Source organism: Melitaea cinxia, chromosome 15, assembly GCF_905220565.1.
Source record: "Melitaea cinxia chromosome 15, ilMelCinx1.1, whole genome shotgun sequence".
NCBI lineage: Eukaryota > Metazoa > Arthropoda > Insecta > Lepidoptera > Nymphalidae > Melitaea > Melitaea cinxia.
The window spans coordinates 4,947,752-4,965,925 of record NC_059408.1 but is presented as its reverse complement, the minus strand read 5'-3'; the positions used below and the strand labels follow the sequence as shown (position 1 = coordinate 4,965,925).

Sequence of the window (18,174 nt, the reverse complement as noted above, 5' to 3'; positions counted from 1 at the left end):
CTACTTTTTTGGGCCAAAATTTCTACTGAATTTATCGTCATATTCTACGTCTTCTTATGTTATGATTACAATACGATTTACATCATAATTGAAAAGTTTCATTTTTACAATTCCTTATGAAAGTTTGTGTGAAACCGTGTATGCCGCTACTGTGTAAAAGGCATAGCATACAACGCTATATTTGTTTATTATATAAGTATGGTATTAAAACACAATATTTGATTGTCATGTACGCCTTGTTGCAGGAGAACAAGATCTCTGAACGCTCCGTCTCCAATACAACAGTTCGGACCATGCGGCAGAATAATGAAGAACTCAGCAATGGTTATGTAAGTTGCATAATTTAAGAATAATTGCATATTTTTAAAATCTAGGGTTAAATACCAAAATCAAAATCAAAAACAGTTTTATTCAAATAGGCTCCAAGAGCACTTTCGAATCGTCATTTTACAAATTAAAACTTTAAAAATAAATTACTATATTTGTAGAAGTAAAGCTACCACCGATTCGGAATGTAGATTCTGCAGATCAGAATCGGCAAGAAACTCCGCAGTTACTTTTTTGAAAAATAATAACATATAAACTGTGTTTTAGTACAAAATTAGTAACATGTTGCATAAAATACAGCGCCACTAAGTCCACGCATCTTTATCAACTGTAATCCTGCACCGAATAATAAGCTTTATCTATTATTTATTTTTTTATAAAAACTTTAAATTTATGTTGAGACAATTCCAAAATCGTTTGTGGTATTTTATTATACATGCGAATACCATGACCCAGAAAGGAAACGTTTACTTTGCGCAGTCGGAAACTTGGAGTTACAGTTTTGTTATTCCTTCTCGTGTTTACAATGCGATTATTACTATTTATCTCAAAACAATGAATATTTTGGTAAATATACATAATATTGTTATAAATATAGTGCGACGCTATTGTTAATATGCCTACCTTTTGGAAAACATCCCGTAGGGAGACTCGAGCTCCAAGATCGTAAATGCCGCGAATAGCCCTTTTTTGCAAGATAAATATAGTCTCAATATCTGCAGCATTACCCCACAGTAACAGGCCGTAAGACATACCACTGGAAATAGCTAAAATATATTAAGCGTGCAGTTGCAACGTCGGTCAGTTGCCGTACTTTTCTAACTGCGAATGCTGCGGAGCCGAGTCTACCATTCAAGGATGACAAATGGGAATTCCACTGAAGTTTTAAGTCCAAATGTAAGAAAACTGTAGTGTCATTGACAATAAGCCTCTCGGTATTTATTAATTCTCGTTATTTAAATAATTAATATAAATTCGCTTTTGCTCATGAAACCCTTGAAATTAAAAAAAGACGTAGGAACAACTTTTTCTCTCGTTTTAAACTTTTAAATTACAAGCAAAAGTAAGTAAAAAGTAACATCTAATCTGCTACAGAATAGAAGATATTTATTTATTTTAGACCATTGCACAAAATCGTCGTCACTCGTCAGCAGAATCTTCGATTGAAAACTTCATATGGTTGAGGAAACCCCCCAATAAAATATATTAACAATTTAAGGAATAATTCTTTCGGATTTTATCGTGGCTTATTGTGTTTTTTAAATGCCCGATACTTTACAGCAACCATAGTCACCGGAGACCTCCGTAAAAACGAGGAAAAACATAATAAAACGCAGTAAAATTCGGAAAAGTTGTTTTATTATAATTTATGGAATATCAAAACTTTACTGTACACATCAAAGTATTCAGTTAACCTCTATTGTCATTACTTGCAGGCAGATCCAGGACCCAGCGTCTCAACGTCTCACGTGGTACAAGCCGCCTCTGACCGTCCTCGTGATAAAGAAAGTGCACGACGCCACGATATTGGCGCCGTTTGTTCAGCTAGTACATTGGCTTGTTCATGTGAGTATTTTATATTTCACCTTAATTTAACAAAAAATGAAATTTGCATCCTAAAATTTAAATCAAATAATTAATTGTTCTTGAGTTTATTTTATATTAAAGAATGTATTTAATTAGGGTAGTTTTTATAGTTGTACAAAATGAAACAATCTTTCTAGTATTTATTTTTGACGCTAAAATTCTAAAATTACAAGAAAAAACTAAATTGTATTGGTATTCAAAATTCTTTATACGCTATTGTTTTTAAACGCAAACAAAATATGAAAAAATGCATGTTAATTGTAACATGTATTAAAATAATTTTATGTAACAAATTTTAAATTGTAATAATATAATTACTTGTAAACAAAGTACTTGCAAATGAAGTACTAAATCATATTATAAATTACAAACCACACAAAGGTACAATGAAATCAAAATTCCTTGCAAAATACCCGCAGGTGTTGAAACGGCTACAACGAAATAAAGGCGCGTCAAGCGGCGCTTTTATCAAATATAAAATATGATTCGTGTTCACTGGAATTGGAGTGTCCAAACATGCAATTTCATATTTATATTTATTACACCCAACCCTTTGTAGGTTTCATTCGTTTGAAAGGACAATTATTATTTGTTTTACATAAAAGTTGAAAAAAAAATATGTCTTAGATTCTAATGGTAATTTTAAGGGCCATTATGTTATAAAGTATTGTGAGTATTTATTCAAATACTAGCTGACCCGGCGAACTTCGTATCGCCTAACACAAACTTTATCGTATGGTATTAAAGTTCAAATTGACTTTTAAGTATTATCACAAATCTTTTGTATGGGAGTATAGAAAAGTGTTGTTTTTAGACTTTTTCAGGAAATTTTAATTTTTTTTTTTTAGAATTTTTCTCTCCGGAAGAACCATCCTCGTACTTCAAGGAACATTTTAAAAAAAGAGTTAGCGAAATCGGTCCAACCGTTCTCGAGTTTTGCGCTTAGCAACACATTTTGCGATTCATTTTTATATTATAGAGATGAAGTAATTTTTGAGTTAAGGTATTATTTCAAACTAGCTGTACCCTGCGTGCGTTGCTACGCTTTTGTTTTATTATTTTATTTTTATTTTATTGGTCGTACCAACTCGGAAACCTTTGTGGGCTCATGTACAACACTTTGCTGAAGATGTTCAAATGCATAGTTTACGATTCTATAAAAGATATCCAGACATTCATTTATATATATATATATATATATAGATTTTATCAATATGGCTATCGACACAAATATTGAGCGCTGAACTTTAACCAAAGCAGAAACGAATTCTGGGTCTCTTTGGTGATAGAAGTGAAACACGGGGGCGGGGAGAAAATTACATATATTGTCGTATAATGATTGTTTGGTTGGTTGCGTGCGGGCCAAAATAGCCACTCGTACTTTTGTGATTGGTTGGCCATTCCGTTTGCTCCAAGGCCGCTAAACCTTTGATACTAAAAAATGACTCGATTAAAAATTAATTATTTAATTGACTCTATGATTATTACTTATGACGAAATTTCTACCAGCAATACTCAGCATTATATAATGATATAATTATATAGCTAACATATTAAAAAAATTATATTATTAAATTTTTTATTATAAAATTTTAATTATTATATTAAATTATTAAAATTACTCACGTAATTATGTATATTTAATACGATAACTCCATTTCCAGGACAAAAGCATGGTGGTGTTTGTCGAAGCAGTGGTGCTAGAAGACACTCTACTGAAGGAGTATGGAGACTTCGCGTCGGTCAGAGAAAGGCTGATGACTTTTCGCGCTGGTACCGATGATCTCACGGACAAGATTGATTTCATCATATGTCTCGGTGGAGACGGCACTCTATTACACGCTAGCTCTCTTTTTCAGGTGATGATAACATTTTGTTGGTTATGTTAAATATTGTGATGTTTTATAGCCTATAATGTTGTCTGATGAACAGATGCCCTAACTTCTATATTAGAAAGTTAGTTAGTAAGTAACAGTTCACAGTGGAATAGCGTGACGGATTAAGCTCCTTACAGTATTTTATTTATTCTTTATTTATACTTTATACTTTTATTTATAGTATAATGGATATTGTTTAATATTGATTTAGTTAAAATATTATACATACTTAAAATGTTTTTTTTTCTTTTATAAAGCGTAATTTTTCGTTTGTTACGATATTTACTTGTATTATTTATAATTTTGGACGTGCATTTTTCAGCAATCCGTACCTCCAGTAATGGCATTTCACTTGGGCTCTTTGGGTTTCCTGACGCCCTTCGAGTTCAATAACTTTCAGGACCAGGTTCTGAATGTTTTAGAAGGTATGTTTATATTGTATTTAACAATAGCGTTTTTAAGTAAAATACACACTCAACATCAGCCAAATACTTGTGCGTAAATAAGAATCTAAAATTAGATGATCTGTTAAATTTTATCCATTGCTATGTATTATAACTATATAACTTCGCTGCCACGAATCGTAGCAATCTATAATATATATAAACGCGAAAGGTCATTCATCACGAAATCTCCGAAACTATAACACCTACAAACTTGAAATTTGGCAGGTAGGCTCCTTATAGGAAGTAGACATCCGCTAAGAACGGATTTTACGAAACTCAACCCCTCAAGGGGTAAAATGGGGGTTGGAAGTTTGTATGAGAGTCCCATGTTTTTGACGTAAGAGACTTGAAATTTAAAATGTATGCTCTATAAATGATGAGAAGGTGTTCAAATACTAAATAATGTATATTTCAAAAATAATGTATATTTAGAAATCAACTCCCTTTTTGGGTTAAAACGGGGGATGGTAGATTGACTCACTCATCACGAAATCTCCGAAACTATAACACCTAGAAACTTGGAATTTGGCAGGTAGGTTCCTTATAGAGCGTAGACATCCGCTGAGAATGGATTTTACAAATCTCGACCTCTAAGGGGGTAAAACGGGGGTTGGTAGTTTGTATAAAAGTCCTATGTTTTTGAAGTAAGAGACTTAAAATATAAAATTTATGCTCTATAGATGGTGAGAAGGTGTCCAAATAATGTATCTTTAGAAATCAACTCCTTTTTGGGGTTAAAACGGGGGATGGTAGGTTGACTCCCTCATCACGAAATCTCCGAAACTATAACAGCCACAAACTTGAAATTTGACAGGTAGGCTCCTTATAAGACGTAAACATCCATTAAGAACGGATTTTACGGAAATCGACCCCTAAAGGGGTAAAACGGGGATTGGAAGTTTATATGAAAGTCCTATGTTTTTGAAGTCGGAGACTTGAAATTTAAAATGAGTGCTCTAAAGATAGTGAGAAGGTGTTCAAATAACGTATATTTAGAAATCAACTCCTTTTTGGGATTAAAACGGGGGATGGTAGGTTGACTCACTCATCACGAAATCTTCGAAACTATAATAGCCACAAACTTGAAGTTTGGCAGGTGGGTTCCTTATAGGGTGTAAACATCTGTTAAGACCGGCTTTTACGAAACTTGACCCTTAGGGGAATAAAACGGGGGTTGGAAGTTTATATGAAAGTCCTATGTTTTTGAGTAAGAGACTTGAAATTTAAAATGTATGCTCTATAGATGGTGAGGAGGTGTCCAAATATTGTATCGTAATCTATATATATATAAAAGAGAAGGGGGGGAGGCTGGGACCATCCAGTGGTTTTTGATCCATCCAGGATGGACAAAGATGAAATTTGGTAGGTAGGTAGATTATAGTAAGTAGACGTTCGCTAAGAACGGATTTTGCGATATTCGACCTCTAAGAGGGTTTAATTGGGGATTATAGTTTGTACGAAACATAAACAGCAGCTATACGTTCGCCTGATAGGTTATTTATACTGCAGCCTGAAATATTATTTATATAGAGATTGATATATAGAGATATTATATAGAGATTATTATTGTATAGAGAGGTTTTATAAAAATAACTATTAAATTATACTAAATTGTGCCTCTTAAAAAGTTACTCAGTGTGATAAGCATTTCAAGTGACTGAAATAAAAAAATAGTTTGTATTAAACATCTTAAGGACGCTATCACATTTTTCACTCGCTCAAGTTTAGGTATTTAAATCGCAACACAATAACATTACGCGTACGCACACATTGATACCGCTATCTGCTCGATTTTGTACCGACGTAACTAATCTTGGTACTTGAAAGTATTAATTTTTAATTTTACTGGTATTGATTAGTAAATTTAGTTGTAAGTTTAAAGTCGAACTTGGTAACTGTTACTAAGTACCTACTATTCACGGAACCTCTCCCCTACTCTGTTTATGACGATGTCTTAAGGCGTCAGGGTATCTAGAACTCGTTCGTCGTACTATACAATATAATATAATAATTAATAATACGCTTATTTTTATAATTCAAAATCACATACAATTTTAAGTTATATATTATTATAGTTTTAACATTATAATAATATAAACATAACATATTTTACGTAAACAATCTATACAAATAAATAAAATTGGAGTGTCCTTTAGTTATATTAAAATACTGCTTTTTACTAAATGCATACGGATGTATACACGGTCCATATACCAAAATAACATTTTTCCAATTTTTGTCTGTCTGTCTGTCGGTATGTTCCGGCTAATCTCTGAAACGGGTGGACCGATTTTGACGGTACTTTCACTGGGATATATCTTATGCAATAAGGAGTAACATAGGCTGCTTCTATTTTAGAAATTTATTTATTTTATAACTCTGCAAACGGAACAATGATGATAATGATGAATGTAAATTTAAAATAAAATAATTTTTAACAAAAAAAAACTGACTTCAAACAGGAAACTTCTTCAATATTATAAAATATTTATTTAATCATTTCTGATTAACTAAATCAAAATACGAATTACTTTGTACTAAGTAAGTTTATTTTTCACTTTTTAGTTTCCTGTTATAAGTCGGTTTTTTTTTTGTTAAAAATTATTTTATTTTACAATTTTTAGTGATGGGTAGACTTAACAAGGATGCTTTTTCTCTTGTGTCGGGGGTCCGGAAACATACACAATACACAAGCACAAACACCCAGATCATGACAAACATCTTATATGGCCAATACAAATGTCTGTCCTGCGCGGAGATTGAACCCACTAACGCCAGCGCAACAGCCAGTGCTGTGACCGCTGCGCTAACGCGTCGACATACTATGAATAAAGTTCGCTATCAGGTGCACGTAATAACAACCGGGACTGACAGACTAGCGTGTTCTCCGAGGCTAGGTTGGGATAACCACAAGGATTAACAACTAGACTGAAAATAAATATTTGTATAAACATAAATATCCACTCCAAGCGGGAATTGAACCCGCGACCGTCAGTGTTTAGGCGCCGCCGACGCGGCACATGCACCATTATATCAAAGCGTTCGTCAAACAGCAAAAGGTAACTGCTATAAATTGTTGAGAAATTCCCTCGAGTGTTTATGGGCTCCATCATCAAACCTGGTCCTGTGACACAGATGACCACACAGCAGGTAATTCCTCGAATATCTTTCGTCTCCATCATCAGACTGTAATGGCACTTGTAACTCATATAGGTGCAAAGTTCTCATCGATAGAAACGAATTAAGTTCAAACAGCAGGTAATTGCTATAAATCGTTAAAGAGTTCCCTCGACTATCTTTTGTCTCCATCATCAGACTGTAATGGCACTTATAACTAATACAGGTGCAAAGTTCTCATCAATAGAAACGAATTAAGATCAAAAAGCAGGTAATTGCTATAAATTGTTGAAGAGTTCCCTCGACTATCTTTCTTCTCCATCATCAATCAGATCGACTCCAGACCTTTATTAAATAGTAGTGCTTTATAGTACTTAATGAAAACATGATTAAATTTACTAGTCACCCGTACGATTTTTGAAAGTTTCCCTCGATTTCTCTGGGATCCCATCATCAGATCCTAGTTTCCTTATCATAGTACCAAACTAGGGATATCTCCTTTCCAACAAAAAAAGAATTATCAAAATCGGTTCATAAACGAAAAAGTTATCTCCGAACATACATTAATAATATATATATATATACGGTCGAATTGAGTAACCTCCTCCTTTTTTTGAAGTCGGTTGAAAAGAAGACAAATTGCAAAGATTACTTATTATTATTGATTATTATATATAAACCAGATGCATAGCAAAGACAATCGATTGTGAAGTATCAATTTCGTCCAAGCACAGTACACACAAAAAAACTCATTTTTTACGTAATTATTACTTGCGCTGAAGCGATACAGCCGTGCTTCCATGAGCGCGTTTCGGCGCGGAATGACGAACGACGATGGTTCACTTGTAAAAAATGTATGAAGAAATTTGAGAGCGTTTCTTATTTTTCTCATAAATGGAAATATTATTTATTTTTATATAAAATATCTAGCGCTACGCATAGAGGACTAAATAAGCAACAATTTCTTAGTGTATTTATTTTTCTTAGTGCAGTGTATTTAGGCTATAATGGTTCCAATTCAGACCCGTCTTTTTTTAATTTTTTGCGATTTCTGTGATGGTTAAACTGTATTTGTGTGAAAAGTTTGTATGGGGCTATAGAATTTTTATGGTCTCACTCGGAGATGAATATATTATCTTTCATTTAAAACCAAGATATCCTCTCAGGGTGACTCCTAATTAATTTAAATGGTACGTGAAAAACACTGATATTTGTAGAAAAATGTGATAGCGTCCTTAATAGTAATGCATATCTTCATAACCACGCGAACGTAGTCGCGGGCAACAGTTAGTGTATTATAAAACAAAGTCCCCAAAAGCTTATGTGCTCGATTCCCTCAAAATCTACTGAACGGATTTTCATGCGGTTTCACCAATGGAGAGAGTGCTTCAAGAGGAAGGTTTACGTATGACTAAGCCGATTTTGATGAAAGTTTCACTGGAAGTTTGCTGGTAAAACTTTGTGAAACACTGATTTCAACGCGGGCGAAGCCGCGGGCACAGCTAGTATTTTTATATTCTTGAAGCCTATCTCAAATCATTGGTATCATTGGTTGGTTCAGAAATTTCAATCACACAAAACATACAAATAACTCTTCTTCATAATATTGCTACACATAAACCCATATTTAAGGTCACAGAGATAATATTGTTAAAGGTCACGCGGCACTAACCTTGCGGTCGCGTCTTCAATGCGTAGTGCTTCGTAAGACGACAGAGGACGGAAAGGAGAAAAAGAAACCCACAACCATACTGGTGCTCAACGAGGTAGTAGTGGACAGGGGACCGTCGCCGTACCTCTCAAACATCGATCTCTTCTTGGACGGGAAACACATTACCTCTGTACAGGGTGACGGTGAGTACCCAAAAAATCTTCCCTTTATTTTTGGGATGTTTGTTTTTTGTTAGTTCAACTAACTAGAATTCTGGATTGCTAACTGAGACTGTACATAAATAATTGATAAATGATATGACCAATTTCACACACGTCCATCAACTTGCAAACGTTTTTGTTCAAAGCAAATTTGAAACTGTGTGGCTACGATACTAAAGAATATAGCCACCCCCTCTCTTCCTGTGGGTGTTGTAAGAGGCGACTGAGGGATAACACAGTTTAGCTACGACGTTGGAACTTAAAAAGCCGACCGGTGGCGGGATAACCATCCAACTGCTGGCTTTGAAATACACAGGCCGAAGACGGGCAGCAGCGTCTTCGGTGCGACAAAGCCAGCTCTGCGGTCACCAACCCGCCTGCCAGCGTGGTGACTATGGGCAAAACACATGAGTTCACGTTATTTTTAGCGTAAACTTGTGTAGGCCTATGTCGAGCAGTGGACTGTATAGGTTGTAATGATGATGATAATGATGAAATTTGAAATCGTGCCGTCCCTACTGCGCCAGCTACGGCCGCTCGTAACCGTGTGTCCGCGCAGGCCTGATCGTGTCGACGCCCACGGGCAGCACGGCGTACGCGGTGGCGGCGGGCGCCAGCATGATCCACCCGTCCGTGCCCGCCATCATGGTGACGCCCATCTGCCCGCACTCCCTCTCCTTCCGGCCCATCGTCGTGCCCGCCGGCGTCGAGCTCAAGGTACATTCGGTTTATCCTGTAACATTCCACAAAAAAAATCCTGCTGCGCCTGGACCTGGATCGGAGCTAAACTCCCCACCACGCAGCTCTACTGCAGGTTGGTAGATATATTCCGTACATTGAGTAACGATCGCTATCAGTTTTGTATGATAATAACCGGGACCGACAGCTTTACGTGCTCTCTGAGGCACGGTAAGAAGAACCGTGAGGACAGACATCTAAACCGGAAAGAAATATTTGTAAAAAATACATTAACAGCACATTATGATAACTAAAGGTACGCGACTTGCTAGCATGATCCACTTGTCCGTGCTCGCCACATATAATCGCATTTTGAAGGTACAACTGTATAATTAATTTTAAAAAATCTGTTGGATTGTATTGTATTGTATTGTATTGTAGTGGGCTCGGTTTTCCGCATTTAGACACAGAAGCGGTCCGTTGTGCGTGTAAAGAGGGCTGACTAATTCAGCCAGCCCAGCTCCTTCCAGAAGCTCAGAAGCCTCCTGGGGCGTTCACAGGCTTCTCGGAGCGTCCTTATTCCCTTAAGGATGGTAGCCCGGTGTACGGCCACTCCCTCGCATTCCAGGATTACGTGGGCGGCTGTTTCTTCAGCAGCCAGACATCCCCTGCAAAGAGGGCTGTCTGTTGTATTCATGATGAATAGTTGGTGATTAAGTTCCATATGGCCGGTAATCGTGCCAACAACTATTCGGATGTCCAAACGGTTAAGACTGAGCAGTCGGCACGTTAGTTGCGGTGATACTTCTGTGAGTATCAATTTAGACTGTCTACAGCCGGTTTGGTTTGCCCAAAGGGCATTGTGATTTGCACGTGTACGTTGCCTTACCCACGAGCGCAGTTGTCCAAAAGGTAGCGGCATTAGGATAGTTGGGCCGGCAACCTTTGTATTGGACCCCTGTCTTGCAAGCTCGTCGGCAGCGTCGTTACCGTGTGATCCACTATGTCCTTTTATCCACTGGAGGATTACCTCATTATGTGAGGCTAATACTTCCAGGGTTTGATGACATTCGTATATAAGACTAGAGTTAGTCGAATTGCTCTCTAGTGCTTTAAGTACGGCCATGCTGTCCGACAGAATACGGATATTGCAATCCCTAATGTCTTTTGACAGGACGGCGGTGGCTGCATGGGTTATCGCAACACACTCACATTGAAAGATGGAGCTGTGTTGGCCCAGCGTTAGTGATAAGTTGATATTGAGGTCTTGTGAGTACACTCCGGCACCGGTGCCAGACCCCATTTTGGAGCCATCCGTGTAGATGCGGATCTCGCGTATGCCGGATTAGTCTCTTTCAGCCTCAAACGGTTGTATATGGTACTTTCTTTCGAAAATATCGCACCCTTAATAAAACAAAGATGTAACTCAAAAATCGCAATTTGTGGGAATTGGCGTTTGAAGTTTAGCACTTTTTCCGCATTGTGTTTGATTAAAAATTACCAATTATTTGTAATGCTTTTAATGACTTTTATTATTGATATCAGTAGTTTAAAGTACAGAGATTAATAGAATAATAGAAAAACAACTGTGTTAAAATCTATAATAGCTGTAAAATGGAGATGAAAAAAAAGTTCCGACTTAAATCTCTTTATGCCAAAAATTACTTAATATTTTAGGTAGTATTTCAAAAAAATTCTCTTTAGTATTAAAACATAACAAAAAGTTTTAAAAATAAATCACAATGTTTCGTTTTATGATTATTTAATTGTAATTATGATGTTGTATGTACTAATGCATCATTTTTTTATAAAACGAAAACTGAAATTTATCACCTTTTTTTTAAATTAAACAAATTTTTATTAATCTTTCGATATTTATATATCTCTTTATGGCTACAAATATTGTTTTTTAAACAAAACAAAAACTATACACTATTATAAGAATTAGGTACAATTAGTCTCTAGTACTGTGTGGCTACGGGTACTGTGTGGCTACGGTACCAAAGAATATAGCCACCCCCTCTCTTCCCGTAGGTGTCGTAAGAGGCGACTAAGGGATAACACAGTTCCACTACCACCTTGGAACTTAAAAAGCCGACCGGTGGCGGGATAACCACCCAACTGCTGGCTTTGAAATACACAGGCCGAAGACGGGCAGCAGCGTCTTCGGTGCGACAAAGCCAGTACTGCGGTCACCAACCCGCCTGCCCAGCGTGGTGACTATGGGCAAAACACATAAGTTCACGCTATTTTTGGCGAAAGCTTATGGAGGCCTATGTCTAGCAGTGGACTGTATAGGTTGTAATGATACACTATTATGTTTATCTTATAACTTTTACGCTCGATACGCTGAAACTTAACAAAAATTGTCCAGGACCAGAGAACAAGACCTATTTCCTTGCGGCGTGGGGTAAGACAGCAAGATGTAATATCACCGAAACTGTTTACCACTGCGCTGGAGGATATCTTTAAGACTTTGAACAAGGCATCAATGTCAACGGTGAATACATCTCACCTTCATTTCGCCGACGATATCGTCATCTTTGCGGACACGCTAGATGAGTTAGGCCAAATGCTAGCCGGTCTAAACGAGTCCTCCCGACGTGTCGTTCTCTGTATGAACTTGGACAAAACGAAAGTTATGTCTAACAACCAAGTCATACCGAGACAGGTATCGGTCGATGGTACCCTTCTCTAAGTTGTTCAGGATTATATTTACTTAGGCCATACTATTAAACTAGGCCGCAACAACTTTGACAAGGAGGCCGATAGGAGAATTCGGTGGGGCTGGGCGGCATTTGGCAGGCTTCGTCGAGTCTTCACTTCGAAGATTCCGCAATGCTTGAAGACAAAAGTTTTCGAGCAATACGTCCTGCCTGTGTTAACATTACCGAGCCGAGACATGGACACTGACGAAGGGACTGGTCCACAAATATAAAGTCCCTCAACGTGCAATGGAACTGGCCATGCTTGGGGTTTCCCTCAAAGATAGGATTAGAAACGAGACTACCGCGAGAGAATGAAAGTAACCGATATAGCCCACAGAATTAGCAAGTTGAAGTGGCAGTGGGCTGGTCATCTGTGGCGCAGGACCGGTGGCTGTTGGAGCAGACGCGTCCTGGAGAAGAGATCGCGTCTTGGCAAACACAGTGTGTGACGTCCTCTGGCCCGTTGGACCGACGATCTACCTAAAATTGCCGGTGTAAGCTGGATGAGGATTGCGGAAAACCGGGATGTCTAGCGCGAACTTGGGGAGGCCTATGTCCAGCAGTGCATTGCAATAGTCAGCCTACTGACTGACAAATATTTGGTTTATTATTGCAGTCAGAGTCAGAAGAACTTTGATTTTCAAACATAAAATTTCTTCTGTTGACAGGCTTATTAAACAACGTATTAAAATCTACAGTGCATCGTCGTCACTCAGGTCGACGTCACTTAGATCTGTGTATTATACTGAAGAAATATTGTAACTGGCCACACTATTGTAATTTCGTCGCTCTCTCAGCTGAATTTGCTCATATTTTGCTCAGTATTTTGTGGTGAATTGGTGTAAGACGTCTTTTCTTCACAATCCGTTTTAAAGTTTTGTGGGGCAGGGTTTTGGGTAGGCATTGAACTATTGGAGCTTGAAAAACTGGATGAAGATGAGCTAGAAGAGCTTGACGATGATGAGCTAGATGAATCGGAACTAGATTAAGATGATCTTGAAGACGAACTAGAGGACTGTAAATGGCTAGTATTATTTAGGTGTCATTTTTCTCGTCAACTCATAAGTGACAGTAAAATATTGAGTCGGTGTCATCATTTTCGTCAGCTCTGCAGTTACATTTTTGGCCTCTGGAGATATATGTATTTTGTTGATTTTCCTCTTCAACCTGCATAACTTCTTTAGTCTAAAATAACAATAATTCATAACACTGTAGTATATTTTAAGGATGAATAATAATCATAATTATTTAACGTCAAAATAGCAGCATTGTTGAATGACAATGATCTATTCAGTCGTTTTGCCATAAAAGAGTAACAATCATCCATCCATACGTCATCCTCATAAACTTTCACATTAATTACAGTAATCAGATGAAAAAAAATTATAACTTATTACACTATTATTATATTACTTAAAAAGCCGACCGGTGGCGGGATAACCATCCAACTGCTGGCTTTGAAATACACAGGCCGAAGACGGGCAGCAGCGTCTTCGGAACGACAAAGCCAGCCCTGCGGTCACCAACCCGCCTGCCCAGCGTGGTGACTATGGGCAAAACACATAAGTTCACGCTATTTTTGGCGAAAGCTTATGGAGGCCTATGTCCAGCAGTGGACTGTATAGGTTGTAATGATACACTATTATGTTTATCTTATAACTTTTACGCTCGATACGCTGAAACTTAACAAAAATTGTGAGCTCTAAGACGACTCCGTTTTCAAAACCTATACAAATAAGCACAACAGTTACAAGTTATTCTTAACTTTTACACGAAAAGGGAATTAATGTTGAAAGTTTTTACTTATCTTTCGTCATTCTAAATAATAAAAAGAAGTAAACAAAAGTGACTTTTATAAATAGCCTTATTTATTACAATAAAGTGATACTTAACCAATTACTCCAACAACTAAGGCATATATTTCAATATAAAACTGAAGTGTTAGGCGTTAACTTTGTAAAATTTGTAAATTTTTAAAACAAAACCGAAGTAAATCCAAATGTTACACATCATTATCAAATGCGTTTTCTGAGAGAATGAAGTATAACAAAAATCATCTTTTTATTTTAAATCCCTTTTAATCTAATATCGAATTATTTGATGTTACTCAAAACGGCAGCACTTTAATCTCCGCTCACTGCCGGTGCATCTCTGAATCACGCCACTTTATAAGAACTGACTTGTCAGTTCCAGTTCATAGAAAAGAGAGCAACAGTCGCGTATCTCTCTGTATCTTATAGTTAAAACGCCGGAGTCGAAGTCTACCTATTCTTTACGCGACGAAGACGGGTTTTCTTGTAAAATCTCCAAATCCACAAATTTTGAGTTACATCTTTGTTTTATTAAAGGTGCGATATGTTGTTTGGGAATCCTATCACAAGGAGCAGCAAGTAGTGGCTCATAGCTCACAAGGTTGCTCCAAAGTCTATTGTGTGGACCCTCCTGGTTGCACCACAAGCCCAAGTGTTTCAGCCTGATAGCTGACATAGCCGCCTCCTGTTGTATGAACAAGTCAAGCGGTGCCAGGTCAAGCATAACCTCAAGAGCTGCTGTGGGGGCGGTACGCATACAGCCAGTGATTGCAGAGCATGCTATTCTCTGAAACCGCTGGAGTTTGTTTTTAACGGTTGTAAGTTCTGTTCTCTGCCACCAGATTACCGCACCGTAGGTGATTATAGGCCTGACAATAGTTTTGTAAAGCCATAGAGTAATTTTTGGTGATATGCCCCAGCTTTTGCCGAGGAGCCTTTTGCATTGCACCACCCAGGGGGCACGTGTAGGGGCAAGTGGTTAGGTAGTACCTACGGACGCGAATAACTTTACCCCCCTTTTTTGGAATATAGTAGTATAAAAAGACAATGTAAAAATAATGGAAAGACATGGATTTTAATTTGAAGTTTAATTGTTCATTTTAGATTGCATTATCTCCAGAGGCTCGTAACGCTATGTGGGTATCATTCGACGGACGCAACCGACAAGAGTTGCAACACGGAGATAGGTACAAACGAATGTAAAATGTTCTACCATGCACGGACGCTTGCTAGCCGCATTTATTTATGTATCTTTATTAATCAAACTATTATTTATATTTAATTACATTTTGTGTGTACGTTAGTTGTACAAAAAGGCAATTTATAACATTTAATGCATGTAGTGCATAAAGTGTAGTATCATTGAAGTACAAATTGTAATGTAGGTCCTTTAACGTGTATAGTTTGAGATATTTAGTCTATGGTCGACCTAAACAAATGCAAAATAAAAGCAAAAGCATGTTTATGGCAATTAAAAAAATAGTAATACTGAACAGTGTTATCAAGATAGCTACTTGTAAGAGTAATGTAAAAAGTATATTTTTAATTTAAAACTACGAGCTTGTTTCAGATAAAGCTAAGTTTAGAAGCTCGTAACATGGCCAGCGCATCGTTCGACGGACGATCTCAGATGTTGCTCAGGCCAGGCGATAGGTAAAGAATGGCCTATATGGAGGGTACTTTGTAATCACGCTCAATTGAGTTTCGTTTATTGTCATAGTTGTGGTAAGCCATGTTTGGAAAGGGAAGGCTTTGAATTATTCATTTAAATTCTGAGAGATAGGCTATTTTGTGCTGATAAAAAAATAAATAGATGTTATGATTTACTAAGAGGTTTTGTATCCATCGGTTAGGTCTGAAATTTTTATAGGGCTAATACATTTTGTGCTTTTTTGATATTTGTTGTTTTTTTCTTCGTTTGCTTTGCTTTATAATTGCATGCATTTTCTTTTTTTTTATTAAACTATATTGTGTATAACATGCTTCTACTTTTAATATTTATATACTATTACCAATAACGTTTTGAGAATTGCTACTAACATCAATTGGTTATTAATCTAAATTACTTATGCTTATTTTGTAAACACCGATAAAAAGAAACGTTTAATTTTGTTTATTTAGTCTGTACGTAACGACATCTGTGTACCCGGTGCCATCGATATGCGCTCTGGACCAAATATCGGATTGGTTCGACTCGCTCGCTGAGTGTTTGCACTGGAACGTCCGCAAGAAGCAAAAGCAAATGGATGAACTGAGTGACATGACGCACTCTTCAAGCGACACCCTCGAAGAGATCGATACAAACCACCATGACGACCGATCATCTGACACGTGACAGATTATAAATAAAATAAATGCGGCCTAATTCTTATGTAAACTTTTTTGACAAATATTTATCATTCTATATTTTCTAATTAAAAATAAGTTACGGTAAATTCTAATTCGCAATAAGATTCTTCTATTCACAAGTTTCGGTGTAATATTCTTATTTTGATTTGCATTTTATTTCTCAACTGCGAGTAATTAAAATTTTATTATTAAGTTAATAATTAAACATGTTTATTTATTATCATAGTTGTGTATCGTTTTACTTCTTTAGAAGAAACTTTAGAAGTTGCTTGGTCTTAAATGAAATACCTAGTTCTGTTTATTACTGTATTCTCTGGCTTATTAAATCTTTCATAAAATGGTAACACATTGGGTCCAATCATTTAACCGTGGTTATTTATTTACTGTCGTTTTTGGATATGGTAGGTGTTTTAAACGATTATAAATAACTCGCTTTCAAATTATCTCGATTTTTTAAAATTAATTTTACTTACTTTAAAATAAAATGATTGTAAAATGTTTTTATTATGCACATTTTCGTGCAATTTGTGATAGTAAAGTTTATTGTATAAATATGAAAATAGTATGGCTTTTATTACACATTCCCTTGGACAATAAAAATTTCATTTTGTTATGTCTTTCTTGGGTATGTATTTCATGTATAACTGTAGATTTGATTAATTAACGGATTATTGATTCATGTGAAACTATAATTTTTTTATTGTTTAAGCGCACAAAACAAATCTACAACGTTACCTACAGAGCTCACCTTGAATATATTTTTCTTATATAAATAATAAGTTCAAATAATAAATTTACCTAATACGTTCTAGGTTAAGGTGCTACATGAAACGTAATAGTGCCAATATAAATTAAACAATAAATTAAAATAAATGCACAAAAATTTAATTTTTTTAAATGTACCTAAAATTAATATTAGAATAATTTTGTTCAATACATTTAAAAGGTGGTATGGATATTGTAAGTTCTTTCTGAACGACATGATGGTACATATTGTACTTGTTGTATATGTTGTTGGAATAAATGATTATATAATCAACTTGGTCACATGGGTTTAACTATAAGCTTTATATGGTTAAATATACACATGTTATCAAAACATTTACATACATATGTTATCAAACCATTTATTTAAAAAATAAAAAGGTATTTTAAACCAAAATATTGTCGATTTTGTGATTGTAATTTTTTCTTATAAACCGTTAAGGTTTCTGAGCTTACTCACATATGTTTCACTTATGAATTTTCATTTTGAATTTTATAATTTATAAAAGTAACAATGTGTTACTGTTGAAATGTTTTAAATTATACAATTTGACTAACGATTTTGTTTATCGATTGTTTTTGTATGATTAAAAACCCCCTTTCTAAAATTCTTTATTAAATTTTCACAAAGTACAAT

The 18,174-nt window shown here is 36.1% G+C and overlaps 1 protein-coding gene across 2 annotated transcripts; it reads left to right on the top strand.

Moving 5' to 3' along the window:
- Positions 1-224: 224 nt before the first annotated feature.
- On the top strand, positions 225-17,811 carry LOC123660140 (NAD kinase-like). 2 transcript variants are annotated; one of them, XM_045595244.1, is made up of 8 exons: positions 225-329; positions 1,764-1,893; positions 3,579-3,773; positions 4,114-4,216; positions 9,011-9,208; positions 9,786-9,943; positions 15,994-16,076; positions 16,545-17,811. In XM_045595244.1, the coding sequence occupies exons 1-8, from the start codon at positions 307-309 to the stop codon at positions 16,756-16,758; spliced, it is 1,104 nt and encodes a 367-aa protein (XP_045451200.1). In that variant the 5' UTR covers positions 225-306; the 3' UTR covers positions 16,759-17,811. The 2 variants fall into 2 exon arrangements, with proteins under 2 accessions (XP_045451200.1, XP_045451199.1); XM_045595243.1 differs by lacking the exon at positions 15,994-16,076 and adding an exon at positions 15,528-15,610.
- The last annotated feature ends 363 nt before the right edge of the window (positions 17,812-18,174 follow it).